Source organism: Pseudophryne corroboree, chromosome 2 (genome assembly GCF_028390025.1).
Source record: "Pseudophryne corroboree isolate aPseCor3 chromosome 2, aPseCor3.hap2, whole genome shotgun sequence".
NCBI lineage: Eukaryota > Metazoa > Chordata > Amphibia > Anura > Myobatrachidae > Pseudophryne > Pseudophryne corroboree.
This window is the reverse complement of record NC_086445.1, coordinates 868,449,005-868,468,254: the sequence shown is the minus strand read 5'-3', so window position 1 is coordinate 868,468,254 and position 19,250 is coordinate 868,449,005. Positions and strand designations below refer to the sequence as shown.

Here is a 19,250-nt window from a genome sequence, read left to right as displayed (position 1 = left end):
AACCTATTGTGGAGGGGGGGGGCGAGTGGTCTGGCTGTACTGTAAGCTCATGTTTCCGGGGGTGGGGGCAGGGCTTTACTGCCCGCGGCTGTACTTTAACTACTGCAGGCTCACATTGCATTGCGGAACTACGGGTGTTACCAGCGGTACTGCACCCACAGTGCATGTGCGCTGGCACACACCTAGCTACGGCCCTGCTGAGGAGGAATTATGAGGAGGGTGCAGGCAGGGACACTAAGATGGAATTACGAGGAGGGTGCGGGCAGGGACACTGAGATGGAATTACGAGGAGGGTGCGGGCAGGGACACTGAGGGGGAATTACGAGGAGGGTGCGGGCAGGGACACTGAGATGGAATTACGGGGAGGGTGCAGGCAGGGACACTGAGATGGAATTACGGGGAGGGTGCAGGCAGGGACACTGAGATGGAATTACGGGGAGGGTGTGGGTAGGGACACTGAGGGGGAATTACGAGGAGGGTGCGGGTAGGGACACTGAGATGGAATTACGGGGAGGGTGCAGGCAGGTAGACTTAGGGGGAATTACGAGGAGTGTGCAGGCAGGGATACTGAGGGGGATTTATGGTTAGGATGCTGGTAGGGACACTGAGAGGGTATTACGGGGAGGGTGCGGGCACGGGTATTAAGGGGGAATTATGGGAAGGGTGCGGGCAGGGACACTGAGAGGGAATTACAGGAGTGTATGGGCAGGGTCACTGAGGGGGCATTTACAGGGATGGTGCAGGCAGTGACACTAAGGGGGAATTACAAGGAGGGTGTGGACGGGGCACCGAGGGGATATATGCACACTTACATACAGTTAAAAACCCCTCTCTAGGTGTGATTGCAGTACATGTCCCAGCAAATCCAATTGACAAGGTGTGCTGGGAGTTGTAGTCTCAACACAGCTGGTTGGGCAGTCACTGGTCTAGATACCTCTCCATACAGAGCTCTTTGTAACCTTTGATCCAGACTGCCAGGATAGACCATGCAGTGCAGCTACGGTACAGCAGAAAATGTACAGGTATGCTCATGCTGCACTGCTGACTGGTGCTGATTGTAGTGGCTGGTGTTTGGTGACAGACTGCGTGGGACCAATGAGAAGGGGAGCGGATGAGGAAGAGGCGGTGCCTCGCCCCTCCCCATACCTGGAAGTGCCCAGTTCCCCGGCTATATTCACCATCATTGTGACTGTAGTCACAGAGAGTGTCAGAGTGCAATAAGCTTCTGAGAGTCCGGCAGTGGATGAGCACTGCTAAGGGATGTACTCAGTGAGAACTACTATGTCATTCTACCCCCTTGCGTGGGTGGCACTGCCGGGCGGCGCCCCCCTCTTGGCCGGCGCCCCTGGCAAGTGCCATCCTGACCAATAGGAAGATACACCCCTGCCTGAAAGTACAGATAAGCGAATCACGCATCTACCACTTAGAAGGCAGGTGATAGATAGGTGCTGATGCCATAAGCCAAGTATTTTTAAGAGTCATTTTCACCCATTTTGTTACCAACTTTGCCTCAGTCACATTGTGTAAAACACATGTACACTTCCATAGATGGCAAACACAAAATATTACCAGCAGGTACATACAGTAAGACCCAGAATACTTCCAGCGGGCCAACAGGTTCTCTGATTTCTATATGGGATTGCAGAATCTTAGGCAGAAAGTTTCTTTTTAATTTAACTCAGCAAAAGCAGTTTTTCAATTACACTAGCAGTGTCAAATCAAGTAACAATATTACTCTGTCCTGAAATACAAGACTTTTTTTTTTTATCCCTGTCACAAATTTTCCAGTTGCAAAGTACATGATGTTGTAGTTTCTGGCAGATTTATGTTTGAGATTAATACGCGGTGAAGTGCAGAATGCACAATATGAAACATGTTATTATTGGTTTTGTCGTGTAGACCATCACCATAGTCTCATATCCAAAATATAAAAAAAAATATTTATTTCAACCAATGTGCAACAAAAAGTGGGTGTTTTTGTTGTTGTTGAGTAATGGTAATGGGCGTCAGCACCTCCAATTACCTCTCCCATTACTTTGTGATATTCTGCAAATCTCTCCTGCATCTTATTTTATTTTATATTTTGGGTAAAGAAAAACATAATTTATAGCATTTACGGAAGAGCCTTATAACCTTTAAACAACTAATATCCTTGTGAAGCCATGTAATCTAAATCCATCTCAGGTCCTCCTTTTGCCTTATTATTGGCCTTATTATCAAATAATATTTGTGTGATATCCATAAATATTAAGTATCCCCCACAGAAGGACTGCATCAGAGTTTTTGCATATGCATTTTTCCTTGGCAGAATCTGTCTTTCTGTGAAATTGGGTGTTTACCGGGTGGTAACAATGCGAGCACAAGGAACTGAACTGATTTTTGGGTGTGTAATTGGAGCATTGTGGGCATGTATCTAAAGATCTCTGCGATTCATGCGCAGTACAGATGGTGTAATGGTTAGCATTGCTGCCTCACAGCACTAAGGTCATGGGTTCGATTCCCACTAACGGTGTGGAGTTTGCATATTCTCCCTGTGCTTGTGTGGGTTTACTCCGGTGTCCTTATACAATCCACATATATACTCGTAGGCTAATTGGCTCCTGACAAAAAAATTAACCCTTGTGTGTACATGTGTTATGGGCAGACTAGATGGGCCAAGTGGTTCTTATCTGCTCTCATATTCTATAAGTCTATGCATATGTGTAAGGGAAGCCTGTTTCTGCTGGATCTCTTGTAACTATCAGGGGCTGGTGCAAGAGCAGATACTAGTGAAGACCCCAGGCATTTTATATATAGAAAAATTAGCTCTACATTCAGGGGCATTCCATTTTTCAAGTGATTTCTGTCTGCAGTGCAGGGCTGCGGGACTCTGGAGGGGTAAATATAATATATGGGTGCAGTGTGTGCGATGTGGGCCCCCCTGAACCACACACACTGCACCCATTATAGAAATGCCTATGTCTACATTGTATGTGTGCAACAGGCATTAGGATCTCCTAGTAATTGGGTTTTTATTGTACATGAGCAACCAGACACTGGAGTCTGTATCATACACCAGACAATAGGCAATAGAGTTTGCATTAGGTAATAGCCACTATAAAATGTGTTCTGTATAGTGTCCTGGTCAGAGGTATGGGAAGTGCATAGTGCAAGTGTTCTAGCCTAACATGGACAGCTATTTCAGTTATAATGGATTAGTATTCTGGAAAGCCATTGACTATACTGTGTTCTTGGTAAGAGGTAGAAATGGGGTGGTATTTATGTGACCGGCGGTCAGCAGACCGACGGTCACATGACCTCCCCCAAAATCCCACCCCCTCACTATCCCAACGGTCGGCATGCCGACCAACAGGGACTATTTCCACTCGTGGGTGTCCACAGCACCCATAGAGTGGGAATAGAACCTGTGGCGACCGCTGGTTGCCACCGAGCCCGCAAGGGGCTTGCTGCACTCGCCCCTCCCCACCGGGATCCCGGCGTCGGTATGCTGCCGGGATCCCGGCGTCGGTATGCTGACCGGCGGTCAGGAGACCATCGGTCAGCTATACCACACCCGTAGAAATGTGAAATGAGGGTAAATTATGTAATTATGGATAGTGGCCCTCATTCCGGGTTGTTCGCTCGCAAGCTGCTTTTAGCAGCTTTGCACACGCTAAGCCGCCGCCTACTGGGAGTGAATCTTAGCATAGTAAAATTGCGAACGAGAGATTAGCAGAATTGCGAATAGACACTTCTTAGCAGTTTCTGAGTAGCTCCACACTTACTCGGCAACTGCGATCAGTTCAGTCAGTTTCATTCCTGGTTTGACGTCACAAACACACCCAGCGTTCGCCCAGACACTCCCCCGTTTCTCCAGCCACTCCCGCGTTTTTCCCAGAAACGGCAGCGTTTTTTCACACACTCCCATAAAACGGCCAGTTTCCGCCCAGAAACACCCACTTCCTGTCAATCACATTACGATCACCAGAACGAAGAAAAAACCTCGTAATGGCGTGAGTAAAATTCCTAACTGCATAGCAAATTTACTTGGCGCAGTCGTAGTGCGAACATTGCGCATGCCCAATTAGCGGAAAATCGCTGCGATGCGAAGAAAATTACAGAGCGAACAACTTGGAATGACCACCAGTATCCCATGTTTAGGGGAAGCAGGTACAGGATAACAATTACATTTTAGCTGTATTTACTATTACATTTACAACTGTTACAGAGAATGAACGAGAAAACAGATTACTTCCACCAGTCATACATTTGATAAATATCCAGCTAATTGTGACATGTTAATCAGTTTTGCACAAAATATGATTTATTAGTACAACAATAAAAATACTTTTTTGTTTATTGAACCCAGGTCAAAGACAATTCATACAAATTTAATTCCCCACCTCTAATTCATCCTGATTGTAACATGAATTTATTAGATTATAGATTATATATTTGGGCAGCACGGACAGTGTAATGGTTAGCATTAGTGACTCACAGCACTGAGGTCATGGGTTCAATGGATTGAGTTTGTATATTCTCTCTGTGCTTGCGTGTGTTTTCTCCGGGGACTCCGGTTTCCTCCCACAATCCAAAAATATACTGGTAGAATAATTGGCTCCAAACAAAATGAACCCTAGCATGAACGTGTGTGCTTGTGTGTGCATGCGTGCGTGTGTTCTGTGTACATGTGGTAGGGAATATAGGGCTAATTCCCTACCACATGTTTTCGCACAACGGGTGATCAGATCCGAACTGCGCATGCGTCTGAGCCGCACTGCACCAGCACGTTGCACAACAGCAACAATCATCGGCGCCTAGCGATGGGATGGTGCAAAAAATCAGAATGCACGGGCGTTTGCAAGCAGATTGACAGGAAGAGGCTGTTTGTTGGTGGCAACTGTCCGTTTTCCGGGAGTGTCCGGAAAAAGACAGGCGGGCTCAGGCGTTTTGAGGGAGGGTGTCTGACGTCAGCTCTGGCCCCGATCAGCAGGATTCTGGGCTGCGCAGAGACTGCACAAACTGATTTTTGTGCAGCTATGCAAAAGAAGCGATTGCACACTTGCACAGCTCTTTTCCCTTCCCCCTGTAGGCAGCGACTATCTGATCGCAGGGCAGCAAAAAACGCAGCCTACCGATTGTAAGCTCCACTGGGGCAGGGACTGATGTGAATGACCAAATATTATCTGTAAAGCACTGCGTGATACTGTATGTCTACGCCATATAAACTGGTAATAAATACTAAATACATAAAATAATATATTGCACCCCAACAAAAATAACAAAAACTGTTTAAAAGTTACTATGAGCCTACTACTCTTCCCATGAATGATACACACAGTTATGTTCTGCTCTCTAAACAAGAATTAAGAATGGTCTGGAGCAGCAATATAAAAGAAGATTGATCAGTATATTTTACAGGTAAGCAATATGTACCTCTGTAGCAGGAAGACACCATGCCAAATAAAACCTAATTTTCAACCTTATAAAACAACAAAGTTCAGAGCACACTGGAGACAAATAAAGTAAAATATTATTGATCCTACAGCCTGAATGTATTAATCTTTTAGCTGCTTCTTAGCAGTCAGGACAGAAGACAAAGTGTGATTCTTAGCACTGAATCGCTTCCCATTCCTCTGTCAGTCTTATCTTCTAGTGTATCCCGATTGTTTTTTTCAAATATATTTAGCTAAAGAGAGGGAGTACTTACAATAATTCACCTCCCCACCTAGCTTGCTGGAGGACTTAGGGTGTGTACACACGGTGAGATATTTTCTTTCGATTTTGACTATATAGTCAAAATCGCAAGAAAAGTTAGTGCAGATCGCAAGGTGAAAGTCACCTTGCGATCCCGATTCGATCCCGATGCGCGGTCCCGCCAGGTCGGCATCGCAAGAAAAGATAGACTGTGCAGGCAAGTCAATTCTTGCTAGATCGGTGTACTATCACATGTCAATGACATCTCACATAAGCCAAAATATCACATAAGCCAAAATCGTAAGCACACATAGGCCCTCATTCCGAGTTGTTCGCTCTGTAATTTTCTTTGCATCGCAGCGATTTTCCGCTAATTGCGTATGCGCAATGTTCGCACTGCGACTGCGCCAAGTAAATTTGCTAAGAAGTTTGGTATTTTACTCACGGCATTACAAGGTTTTTTCTTCGTTCTGGTGATCGGAGTGTGATTGACAGGAAGTGGGTGTTTCTGGGCGGAAACTGGCCGTTTTATGGGAGTGTGTGAAAAAACGCTGCCGTTTCTGGGAAAAACGCGGGAGTGGCTGAAGAAACGGGGGAGTGTCTGGGCGAACGCTGGGTGTGTTTGTGACGTCAAACCAGGAACGACAAGCACTGAACTGATCGCACTGGAAGAGTAAGTCTCGAGCTACTCAGAAACTGCACAGAAAAATCTTTTCGCAATATTGCGAATACTTTGTTCGCAATTCTGCTAAGCTAAGATACACTCCCAGAGGGCGGCGGCTTAGCGTGTGTACTGCTGCGAAAAGCGGCTAGCGAGCGAACAACTCGGAATGAGGGCCATAGTCCATATCTCAAGAAAAGTTAGTCAAAATCTGTGCTATCTGGGCTCCGGGGAGTTCAAGGGAAATCGCAAGTAAAAATCGGGCATAGCAAGGATCTCACCGTGTGTACACACCTTAGTCTGTCCATTTCTCATTACTGCTCAATAAAATCCTGCTGAAGGTGCCTGGATGGATTGTAACACTCAGGTGTGAGCTGCAGTAATGCTCAGAGGAGGATTTATCCTAGCAGCTTCCCCTGCATACCCGCCTCCCCTTTCTCCCCTGTAATAAAATCTAACACTACCAGTGAAATTTACTGAAGTATACTGGGTGTCTTCCCTGCTAATCAAATGTGAACTCTGTGAACCTACAGTATATACTTTGGCAGAAATCTAGTAAAACATGCATAAAGCAATGTGAACTTCCAAAGGGATCGGTATGAAATACCTCCAATCAAAATCCCGACGGTCGAAATCCCGACAGCAATGACCGGCGGTCAAAATCCCAACAAGGTCAAAATCCCAACAAGGACAAAATACTGACATTTAAAATACTGACAAGATCAAAATACCAACATGTAAAATGCCGGTCAAAATACCGACATGCTGTTTTCATTGTTCTTTGTGTGTATGTCGGCATAGGTCGACATGGACACCATATAGCTTCGGGCACGGTGCCTCGCTGCGCTCGACACACTATTATATTCCCCCTCCAGGTCCACTGGGATGGTAAAGTATGAACAAGTCAGTTTCAATGATAAAAACATGTTGGCCTTTTGACCTGTCGGCATTTTACATGTCGGTATTTTGACCTTGATGGTATTTTGTCCATGTCGGGATTTTGACCTTGTCGGGATTTTGACCGTCGGTCAATTGCTGTCGGGATTTCGACCATCAGAATTTTGATTGGAGGTAAGTTGACTGCATCCCCTTCCAAATTAGATACATGGGGAATTCCATTAAGTGCAATAAGTTGCCTTTTGTGGGTTTGCGGGCTCCCATGATTCAGTCTATACAATTGCAAATGCACAAAAACGGGATTCAGGCTAAAATTCTTGCCAGCAAAACCAGAGAAGAGTGTAGGTGACAATGGGGAAATCTGCCTGTACCCCAAAAAAGCCAAACTAATATAGGAGAACAGTATAGAAGTCCATTAGTGGTCATAATAAAAAGATGTGGGGCACTTAAATTATATGGCTGTTATATGCATTTTTCCAAAAGCGTGTAAAATGATAACAAGTGTTTTTCAGCAAAATAAGTGGTCAAATTAAATTGCGGGTATATATAAATGGGTATAAGTCACTGGCAGGGATGTTTCAACAGAGGAGGGGGCCTGTCTGCACCTCCGGGTGGGCCCCCTCCTCTGTACGGCGCTGTAGACTCCGACATTGTGCCAGAGTCTAGTGCGTATGCGCAGGTCTCCAGAAACATGGTGCCCGCCATGATTAGGAGACCAATTTGGCTACAGCGCATGCACGGCGGCCATCTTGGTGGCGATTTCTACCGCGATCGCAGTGCCCAACACTGGACTCCGGAAAGGTAAGTATTAAATGGGTGCAATGTGTGCGGTGTGGGCCCATGTGCACCGCACACATTATAGAAACACCAATGGTCACTGGAGTATCTATAATGGGTGCAGTGTGTGCAGTGCACAGGGGTCCCCAGGGGTAATAATGGGTCCAGGGGGGCCCACAGCGCACACCTACCCCCTTTATGTTTAATACTCACTCTCCGGTGTTTCGCGCACGGACAGTAGGAAAATCACTGGGAAAATGGCTACCGTGCCATTTTCCCGGAGATCTGTGCATGAGCCCTAGGCACTGGGACAGTGAACAGAGTCTCTGCACCGCCTGCTAGAGAGGAGGGGACCCGAACGGAGCCTGCACACGGGCATTCTCCTCTCTAGAAACGACCCTGGTAAAAGTACATATTTTGGTTATTTTAAGCAACTTTCAAAAAACTTCCCCCAAAAAAAGATAACTCCCACCTGCAAGCCTAAAAAGCACTTGTCCCACTAATAAAGCACCCCTATATACCTGCCCCATACCTTGTACCCCAATTTCCATAATTTTGCACTTTTTGACCCCAAAAATGACATGTCACTATTGACCAATTAAAAATAATTTAAACTTCTAAGTGCCTAATAAGTAATTCAGGGGAGTGTTCCAGGGGTTCTGAACCAAATCTTGAAATTTTTACTTTAAAATAGGGATTTTTTTCCAACTGTTCACTTGCTCTGGAAGTGGAGAAAATAAATTTGCAGTAAACCTATGGAGAATTATCGCCGATAATTTTTCTTGGACAATTGAATAGCGGCTTTTTGCGTGTCGTGATAAAAACCCAATTTTTATTGTGAAAACGACATTTCATAGCTAATTGCATTCCCCCCACAGTATTATGGCCAGGCCAAGTTACTATAGCACAGAGTATTATGAACAGGCTTATCCAAAGGGATAGTTAGCCAAAAGCAAACATCGGAGGTGGAAATACATACCAATTACCGGCGGCCGGGATGCTTTCTATCAAGATACCGACAGCGGCATTCCATCGGCTGCAGTATGCCGGCAGTGGGGCGAGTGATAGAAAGCCCATTGCGGGCTTGCTGTGCTTGCCACACTGCGGGCACGGTGGCTCGTTGCGCTCATCACAGGTTTTATTCTCCCTCTATGGGTGTCATGGACACCCACAGAGGGAGAATATCCTTGCTCACCGGTATTCCGGCGGCGGCATTTCACCACTTGTCAGAATTCCAGTGTCTGCATTGTGACCGCCGGAATCCCAACAGGCAGGCTTCTGATTGCCTCCCCTGAGGTGCTGTCTGATACCCCTTTTACACCAACCAGTATGTAACATGGGTTATTGCACATGAACGTGCATAACCCGTGTTGCTGGTTGGTTAAAAAGGGGCGAGTTGGAATAATCCGGGTCGAGTGACCCGGTATTCCAACTCGGGTAGCTTGCAAGGTTGAACACGGGTTCAACCCGGCAAGCTGTGCTGTGTAAACAGAAGCCGGGTCGATGCGCCCCGGCTCCCGTTCACAGTGTATGGAAGGGCAGCGCTGGGAGATCAAGTGATCTCCCAGCGCCACCCCTGTCGCATCACCGGCAACGTCACCAAACCGGCAATATGCTGGGGTTAGTAACTGGTGCAGGAAAGGGGGCTGACGCAGTTCGCAGCCGGGTAGCACCCGTGTCAGGCTCCCGGATGTGACCGCGTAGGTAGGTGTAAAAAGGGTATAAGGTACTGTAGCATATAATAAAATATGTAGGATACCTGCCCATTTCAATGTACAGTATTTGAGAAATCTGGTCATCTCAAGGATTTTGTTCTGCAGGATCGATAAGTAAGCTACCACTTAAGATTTGTTTATATTACTCAGGCTGAAATAATTATTATGCAGGTGCATAACAAATATGTGCTAGAGGGTGAACCAATGCAAAAGAGTGCAGAATCATTTTAGATTTGTCCTATTATTAAAAATTAATGACAGCGTTTTGATTGAAAAAAGTATTGGCAGCACTCTTCTTTCTACATTAATAATTAGAAAAAAATGGGAAATTGAAAAACAAGTGGGAAAATATATTTTGAAATAAACTATGCAAATATGTACTGCTATTTTGAAATTAATTAAGTACTCCCTTCTGTTTGCATTCTGGGACCACAGCTCCACCTACTGGTTTCTAGTTTATGTTGCAAGTTAAGCAATGGCAGAAATGTGCTTACAATTTCAACTGACTTGTCCATACTGTATATGCGAAACTTTGTTTGCACCATTCACTAGTAACAGTGTCATTAGTGCAAAAAATGAATCTAAAATGATGCAGAACAACTGTACTTAATGCTGCTCTTCATTTTACTATTCAAACTAAGGGGGTCATTCTGAGTTGTTCGCTCGCTAGCAGTTTTTAGCAGCCGTGCAAACGCTATGCCGCCGCCCACCGGGGAATGTATTTTAGCTTAGCAGTAGTGCGAACGCTTGTGGAGCAGAGCGCCTGCAAAAACATTTTGTGTAAAACAAGACCAGCCTTGTAGTTACTCTTCGTGTGCGTTGATTCTAACGTTGGAGGGTTGGCTTTTGACGTCACACACCCGCCCACGTTCACCGAGCCACGCCTGCATTTTCCCTGGCACGACTGCGTTTTTACAAACACTCTCTGAAAATGGTCAGTTGACACCCAGAAACGCCCCCTTCATGTCAATCACTCTGCGGCCATCAGTGCGACTTAATTCTTCGCTAGAGCCTGTGGAAAATCACATTGTTCTTTGTACCTGTACGTCGCGCGCGCCCATTGCAGACCATATGCATGCACAGAAATGCTGATTTTTAGCCTAATCGCTGCGCTGCGAAAATCGGCAGCGAGCGATCAACTCGGAATGACCCCCTAAGTACAGTATATGGATTAAGTAACTAGCATAAAATGTAAAAATGAACAAAACATGTTATAGGAAAAATAATGATACTTCATGAATACAGCCTAAAGCCACTGGCGTATTTATAATGGGCAGTATGTGCGGTGAACACACGGGCCCCCGGGGTCCAGGGGGCTCACACCGCACACCCTCCACCCATTATTTTTAATTTTTCCCCTCCAGAATCCTGCGGCGCAGCAGCAGCGCTCCAGAAATCACTGGGGAAATGGCGCAGTGCCTCTTTCCCAGCGTTTTGCGCATGCGCAATAGGAAAATCACTGGGAAAATGGCTGCTGTGCCATTTTCCCGGACATCTGAGCATGCGTTCTAGACTCTGGGACAGCGCTAGGGACACTAGTGCCCAGAGTCACAGAGCTGCCGGCTAGAAACGCCCCTGCCTAAAGCAATAGGCCCAGCAGAGGAAATAGAAAAATCTGACCAAAGGATCAAATCAAAGTATCTCACCATGAATAGTGGAATCAAATCAAAGTATCTCACAATGTAGAACAGGTAGAGACTCACTGAACTGAGGGCTTGGTGTGGGATTCATCCAGATGCTTAGGGTTTGGCAAACTATGGGGTCTATTTACTAAGCCTTGGATGGAGATATAGGGGACAGAGATAAGGTACCAGCCAATCAGCTCCTAACTGTCATACCACGTGCTGTGTTTGGGAAATGACAGCCGGGAGCTGATTGGTTGGGACTTTATCTCTGTCCCCTTTTTCTCCATCCAAGCCATACACTACAAGCCCATTCATTTACATATGCATTGTTTCAAATAAAATAGGACTGTAAAGGCAAGGTCCATAAAAGCACAACCCTTCTCACCGACAAACCACTTTGTATCCAACATATCTGGAATTAATATTGTTTTGTTGATTAATGCCTTACTGCTACATGAGATACAGACAGAATAACAAAAACAATAATGGCTTTAAGCAGACTCATTGCCAATGGGTTTTTTTTCAAATGCTATGTGAGCTGTTGCCTATGGATGTATCATAATAATGATGTGTCACTGTGCTACATGTAACAAAGGGTCTAAATCAGATCTGATCGCTGCTGTGCGTTTTCACACAGCGGGCGAACAGATCCTAACTGCGCATGGGTCTGAGCCGCAATGCGCACGCTTGTCGGACAGCTACAACGGGCATCGGCGGTCAGCGACGGGATGGTGTGATAGATCCATTCGCATGGGCGAACACAAGGTGATTGACAGGAAGAGACCATTTGTGGGTGGCAACTGACCGTTTACAGGGAGTGTCCGGAAAAATGCAGGCATGTCCAAGCGTTCTCAGGGACTGTGTCTGAAATCAGCTCCGTCCCTGATCAGCAGGATTCAATCGCACTGGAAGAGTAAGTCCTGGGCTGCGCAGAGACTGCACAAACTGATTTTTAGCAGCTCTGCTAACACATAGGAACGCACACTTGCACAGTGAATATACACTTCCCCTGTAGGCGGCAACTATCTGATCGCAAGACAGCAAAAAACTGAATTAGGCCCAAAGTGTTCTCAGTGACTCTCTGCAAAGTACCTAAGTGACTGGCATGATTTTAAATCTCGCTTGGATGTTTGCATTAAAATACCTATTCATCTGGACTTATAGAACGTTTCTAACACATCTCTATGTTCTTTCTCCAGTGACCTCCTGTTCCGACCCTGGTGATGTGACCCACAGTCGCAGGATTCTCTCTAATGCGAAGTTCCCTGTGGGCAGTACAGTGCGTTATGTGTGTGACAAAGGCTATGTTCTCACTGGTAGCACCACTCTTACCTGCTACAACCGTCAGGCTGGTGTGCCCAAATGGAGTGACCGCTTACCAAAGTGTGTCCGTAAGTCAGACACCTAGCATCAGGCACCAGGCCTACACTTATGATGACCAAGTTATTTCTACCTTGCATAAATAACCTTACTACAGTGCTATGAACCTATTTGATAAATGATTAAAACCAACTACAAATAGATTTATTCATCAAAGGTTTTGACAAATTCAGTATACAGTAATTTAACATAGCTATTCATTTAATAAGAAATACTTGGATATGTTTTCTCATATTTAGGATCCCATTTAATAACTATGCTTATTACCAGCATATTTTGTTTAGAATTGCAGTCATACTAACGAATATGCTGTTGGTATTTAACATTACTTACCTCTCCGGTGAGGTATGCTCGGGAATGCTTACCGCTATTTGTTAAATACTGAAAGGAGGACATAACCCCTTAGCGAGTGCTAAAGGGGTTATGTCTCGTTGTTAAATCGGACCCTTAAGGGTAAATTTACAAGCAAACAACAAACAAAAATACACTAAGGGGTAAATTTACTAAGATGGGAGTTCTATTTAAGATGGAATGTTGCCCATAGCAACCAATCAGATTCTTCTTCTCATTTATCTAGCACCTTCTAGAAGATAATAGCTGGAATCTGATTGGTTGCTATGGGCAACATCCCATCTTAAATAGAACTCCCATCTTAGTAAATTTACCCCTTAGTGTATTTTTGTTTGTTGTTTGCTTGTTTATTGCTCCATGCATGCACCTATATGTACAGACGTGTTATTAACAGAATGCTGTCATTTGTAGGAGGTTTTAATGATAGAATGTTGCTATTTGCAGTGTTATGCTGGGTACGCACTGGACGATAATAGGATTTTAATACCTACCGGTAAATCCTTTTCTTAGTCCGTAGAGGATGCTGGGGACTCTGTAAGGACCATGGGGGTATAGACGGGATCCGCAGGAGACATGGGCACACTACAAGACTTTGAATGGGTGTGAACTGGCTCCTCCCTCTATGCCCCTCGTCCAGACCTCAGTTAGAAAACTGTGCCCAGGGAGACGGACATATCGAGGAAAGAATTTATTGTTTAAACACGGTGAGTGTCATACCAGCTCACACCACAAATATACCGCAGAACGTGGCATTTAATAGAATACCAGCCAACGGCATGAAAAATACACAGCCACATGCTGAGAGAATATGTAACACAACCAGTGTGTCAACACAACCAATAATAAGACACCGCATGGCATGGCATGCACAATGTCAGCAACAGCCTGACAGAACAGAAACACCACAAGAGTGTAACCATCACCAATAACTGCAGACACAGTACGCACTGGGACGGACGCCCAGCATCCTCTACGGACTAAGAGAAAAGGATTTACCAGTAGGTATTAAAATCCTATTTTCTCCTACGTCCTAGAGGATGCTGGGGACTCCGCAAGGACCATGGGGTTTATACCAAAGCTCCAGACCGGGCGGGAGAGTGTGGACGACTCTGCAGCACCGATTGAGCAACATGAGGACCCCATCAGCCAGGGTATCAAACTTGTAGAGCTTAGCAAAAGTGTTTGAACCCGACCAAGTATCCGCTCCGCAAAGATGAATCGCCGAGACTCCTCGGGCATCCGCCCAAGAAAACCCACTTTCCAAGTAGAATGGGTCACCACCGAATTCGGTAACGGCAATCCAGCCGTAGAACGAGCACGCCGAATCGGATCACAGATCTAGCGTGTAACCGACTACAGAGACGCAGGCGCCCCAATCACACTGGGAGCATACCGGACAAACAGAGCCTCTGTTTCCGCAATCTGAGCCAAATTGGCGACATAAATATTCAAAGCTCTGAGTACATTGAGAGACCTTGAATCAGCTCAAGTAACCACAGGCATCAAATAGGCTGGTTTCTGCAAAACACCTAAACCACTGTTGGCAGAACTATTATCTGAGTTCTCAATTTCGCTCTATCCACCTGGAAGATCCAACAGGGGCTCTTGTGAGACCCAGCCGCCACTTCCGACACCTGCCTTGCGGACGTCAAAGCCAAAAGCATGACCACTCTCCTAGAGAGAAAATTTAACACAACCTTTCAGAAAGGTTCCAATCATTGTGACACAAGAAAACTCAACACCACGACAAGGTCCCACGGTGCCAATGGGGGCACAAATGGAGGTTGGATGTGCAGTACTCCTTCCACGAAGGTCCGAACTTCCGGAAAGGTCGCCAATTCTTTCTTGAAAGAAATTAATAAGGCCAAAACCGCTCTTGAATGGAGCCTAACTTTAGGCCTGCACCCACACCTGCTTGCAAAGAATGGAGAAAAACGACCCAACTGAAAGTCTTTCGTAGAAGCCTACTTGGATTCACACCAAGACACATATTTTCTCCAAACACGGTGGTAAGGCTTTGCCGTTACTTCTGTTCTAGCCTGAAGAAAAGTGGAAATGACTTCACTGGAAATACCCTTTCTGGCTAGGATATGGCGTTCAACCTCCACACCGCCAAACGCAGCCGCAGTAAGTCTTGATACACGCCCGGATCTTACTGTAACAGTTCCTCACGTAGAGGAAGAGGCCAGGGATCCGCTATGAGTAAATCTTGGAGAACTGGATACCAAGCCTTCCATGTTCAGACCGGAACAATGAGGATCGCCTGAACCTTTGTTCGTCTTACGTTTATCACCTTCAGAAGAGACCGACTGAAAACACCCAAGGTGTCCCGAGGACGTCCTCTGCTATAGCTTGAGTGTCCCCTGACCTGGAACAATATCCCTGAGATCTCTCTTTGAGGCGAGACACCAATATGTCGAATTGAGGCACACCTCAAAGACCTGTCGCTTCAGTGAAACTTCTCGATGATGACTGTATATCTCCCGGATGGAGATCGCATCTGCAGAGGAATCTATTTCTCCGTCGTTCACATCCGGACTGAAGACTGCTAATATAGCGTTTACCAGTCCTTTCACCCAGCGGAAAACTTTTACGGCATCTGCCATTGCCGCTTTGCTCCATGTTCCACCCTAGCGGCTTACTTACACCACAGCTGTCAAGTCGTCCGACAGAATTAACACGGCAGATCACAAAGCATATGTTCATTGAAAATAGCTCTTAATTCAAGAAAGTTTATTGCAGACAAGCTTCCCAGCTTGACCTTTTCCTCTGGAAATACTTCCCTTGCAAGGACTGCTCCCCCGTCTCAGAGATCTGCATGCACGGACACCAGGATCTCGTCCTGGATTCGAACCTTCTTCCCTCTAGGAGGTAAGAACTGAGCAGACACCACAGGAGCGATATCCTGGACATTAGGATTATATTCTGGTGCATGTGCAGGTGAGACCCGGACCACATTTCCAACTGGCCCCGTGAAAACCACTCTGGCATTTGACCTGCTCACTTAAAAGCCTCTTACGCCGCCCCCATCTTCTTCATCAACGGAACATATTGATGGATTGTCACTGCAAATCTGATCCGACTCTGGATCCTCAGACCTCTTTCCACAGGAAAACACAGAACTTCAACCGTTCAGTAACTACTCTGATACCCACCTCCGACATCTGCGTCGTTGGGAACAACAGCCTTCCCCTGTGTTGAAGAACAGTCAGAGAGAAACAACGATTTGCACCACTTGTTTCTTGACCTCGCCTTAATCAGGAGAGCGTCTCAGTACAGAATGACAATAGTTCGTATTATTGAAAGAACCCACCATACTGTCATCACTCCGGTGAAATGGCAAAGACAATCCTGGTTATCAACCCAGGTAAGCCGAATGTGGAGAAACACGCATTTAACCCCTTTTCTACCTTTACGTGCTGGAGCTCTCTGGTCTGAGAGGATCCATCCTGTAGGTCAACCACGTAAAGAGAAATCTTTTGGGGTTTTTTGTTTGTTTTTTACACAGGGACAGCCAGAGCCGGCCTTAGGCATAGGCAAACTAGGTAAATGCCTAGGGCATTTGGTATGCTTAGGGGCACCAGCAGCTTCTGCTGATTAAAATTATATGCGGCATGCCTATATTTTGCGTGACTGCGGCTGTATCTGCATACGAAATACTACGTTTCAGTGTATTCCTGGAAATCACTGTAATGTAGCATTTCATATGCAGATACAGCCGCAGTCGCACACAGAATATAGGCATGCTGCATATCATTTTAATCAGCAGAAGCTGCTTGTGCATTCTATCCACATAGTAATGCAAATAAGATGCACTTTCATAAACAAAAGGCGCCCGACGTTAGCAGAGCTGCCAGCTGACTCATGCCAGGCATTTCCTGCAGAACTAGCGGCGGTGCTAGGGGGCACCAGCCAAAATCTTGCCTAGGGCATCAAATTGGTTAGGGCCGGCTCTGGGGACAGCAGGACAACGCCCTGAACCTGACGCAACTCTGGTATGGCGTCGCGTACTACCTCCCCTTCCAGAGGGGAAACGGCAAGATCTATTTGAAAAATCAGTGAGGGGAAACATCTGTAAACGCCAGAATGTCCCCCTTTGTATGCTATACTTAACTCACAGGTCCTAGTCCAAAAAGTAGTAGATGAGCTCCCACCGGAGTAGGCTCCAGCCAGATAGACCCAGCGACATGCGGTGGATGTGGTAGAAACAGAAACCGACATCCACTTCTGCGAACCTAACAAGGCTGCAGAACTCTTACCTTTTCACCTTCCACTATCTGCACCGAAAGGGAAAAAAGAACGGTATCGAACCGGTTAAAATGATTGTAGCCCACAACAGAATGTGTCACCAACCGTTGTGAAGGAGTCTAACTCACGAACTTAGATTTACCAGTAGTATCTGCCGAGACTGACTGAACAGAGGCATATCTCTCGGAGTCAGCCTCAGCATTCCCCCGGCCACACCTCCTGCGTTCGCACGGTAGCCTGCCGCAATATTATAGAGAAGAATCGATATAAGAGACATCCCCTCTCTTTTTAGGGTACTACTATCGGATGCCTTTCCGAATATAAACACTCCCCCATGTGCATGTAATGCAAATAACTCCAAAGCATAGAAATAAAATATCACTTAGCTTCCTGTGTACGATCCTTTGTGACAGGGCCTCGCATCGACCAGGAGTTGACTTTCACAGTATTCTATCCACGGCGGGAAAAGAATAAACCTTCGGACTCCATGTGAGGATCTGAGACCAACTCATCACGGCCGACCTAGAGCTTTATCAACAGAGCGACAAGCACATGAGAAGGAATACTTTTACTTCAGCATTCATTAGAAATCATAATATGAATATACATAATGTAATACACAAATACACACATATCCTATATATATATATATATATATATATATATCGACCAGTCAGGTGGCATTCCATAAATCTCCAAATACTTCAAACTGCCGGTGCCTTCCCAATGGGAGAGGAATATACCTCCCTCAAAAATACCACATCTGTACAGGCGGCACTCTCGGCGAATAAATCAAGACAAAACTCCCAGGATACTGTCTTATGTCCCCCTCCTGGGAGTTTTGTCTTGATTTATTCGCCGAGAGTGCCGCCTGTACAGATGTGGTATATATATATATATATATATATATATATATATATATATAACATACATATAAGCGGAACCGTCGGGTCCCTAGTGACATTAATGTGTTCTGAATGTGTATGACCATGTACTGAATGCCCCAGTTGTATATCTAACAGGAAACCTTATGGTCGACAGAGAACCTAGTATTCGTCGACAGCAGGGAGTAGTAACTAGGCAAAATAACATTCTTGCAACCCCGAGGGGTCCGAGGGAAGTATACATAAATAATTTTAATAACACTCCCCCACATATACTACCATGTCTGTGCTCGAGCTACAGGCCCATGGAAGCGTACCATACATATACATCTAAATATATATACAGGTATAAGGCAGTTACAGCATGTTAATTTACACCTAGTAATAACAGTTGGTGCCGATAGGGTCACCCACATACTACTGTGTCTCCCATACAGTGTTTACTTTTGACAAGCATACAACTACTGACCTGTTGACTCTGCATCCACTGTATCAAGTACTAACAGTCGTCGGCGATGCCGACAGTGATCCCCATAGCTGTTTGTGACAGAGCACTCACGCCTGTCGACACATGTGGACTATAATGGGTATATCTGACAGGGAACACACAGAGGAATATGCACAACAATGATTACATGCCCATTTCTAAAAAATAGTGCTATATTTCCCTCAATATAACACTAAAAACACTGTGCCCCCCCCCTCGTTTGCACTGTACACATTTTGGGCGGGGACAGAGAGAAAATGGCGCTGAACACTGTTGTGAGGGCTAAGCCCCGCCCCTTTTCGGTGCGCTTCAGCCCCATTATAATATAGTTTTTATATGCAGGCAGGGGACCGTATATAGTGTCTACGCACTATATACCTACTCAAATAATATATATATTGCTGTCCAGGCCCCCCCCCCCCTGCGCCCTGCACCCATGTAAACCCGTTGGTGTGTGGGAGCAAAGGCGCGCAGCGCGACCGCTGCTATATACTGGCGGGGGTATCGTACACGGTGCCCGGGGCCCGAATATGCGTTCTTGCCAGTGTA

The 19,250-nt window shown here is 45.8% G+C and overlaps 1 protein-coding gene across 1 annotated transcript in view; it reads left to right on the top strand.

Annotated features, from left to right (window-relative positions):
- SEZ6 (seizure related 6 homolog) overlaps window positions 1–19,250 on the top strand; it is an 874,081-nt gene that overhangs the window by 840,801 nt on the left and 14,030 nt on the right. The window contains exon 12 of the mRNA XM_063955907.1: window positions 12,551–12,742. Within this exon, the coding sequence (XP_063811977.1) occupies window positions 12,551–12,742 (192 nt within the window). The remainder of the gene's footprint in view (window positions 1–12,550; window positions 12,743–19,250) is intronic.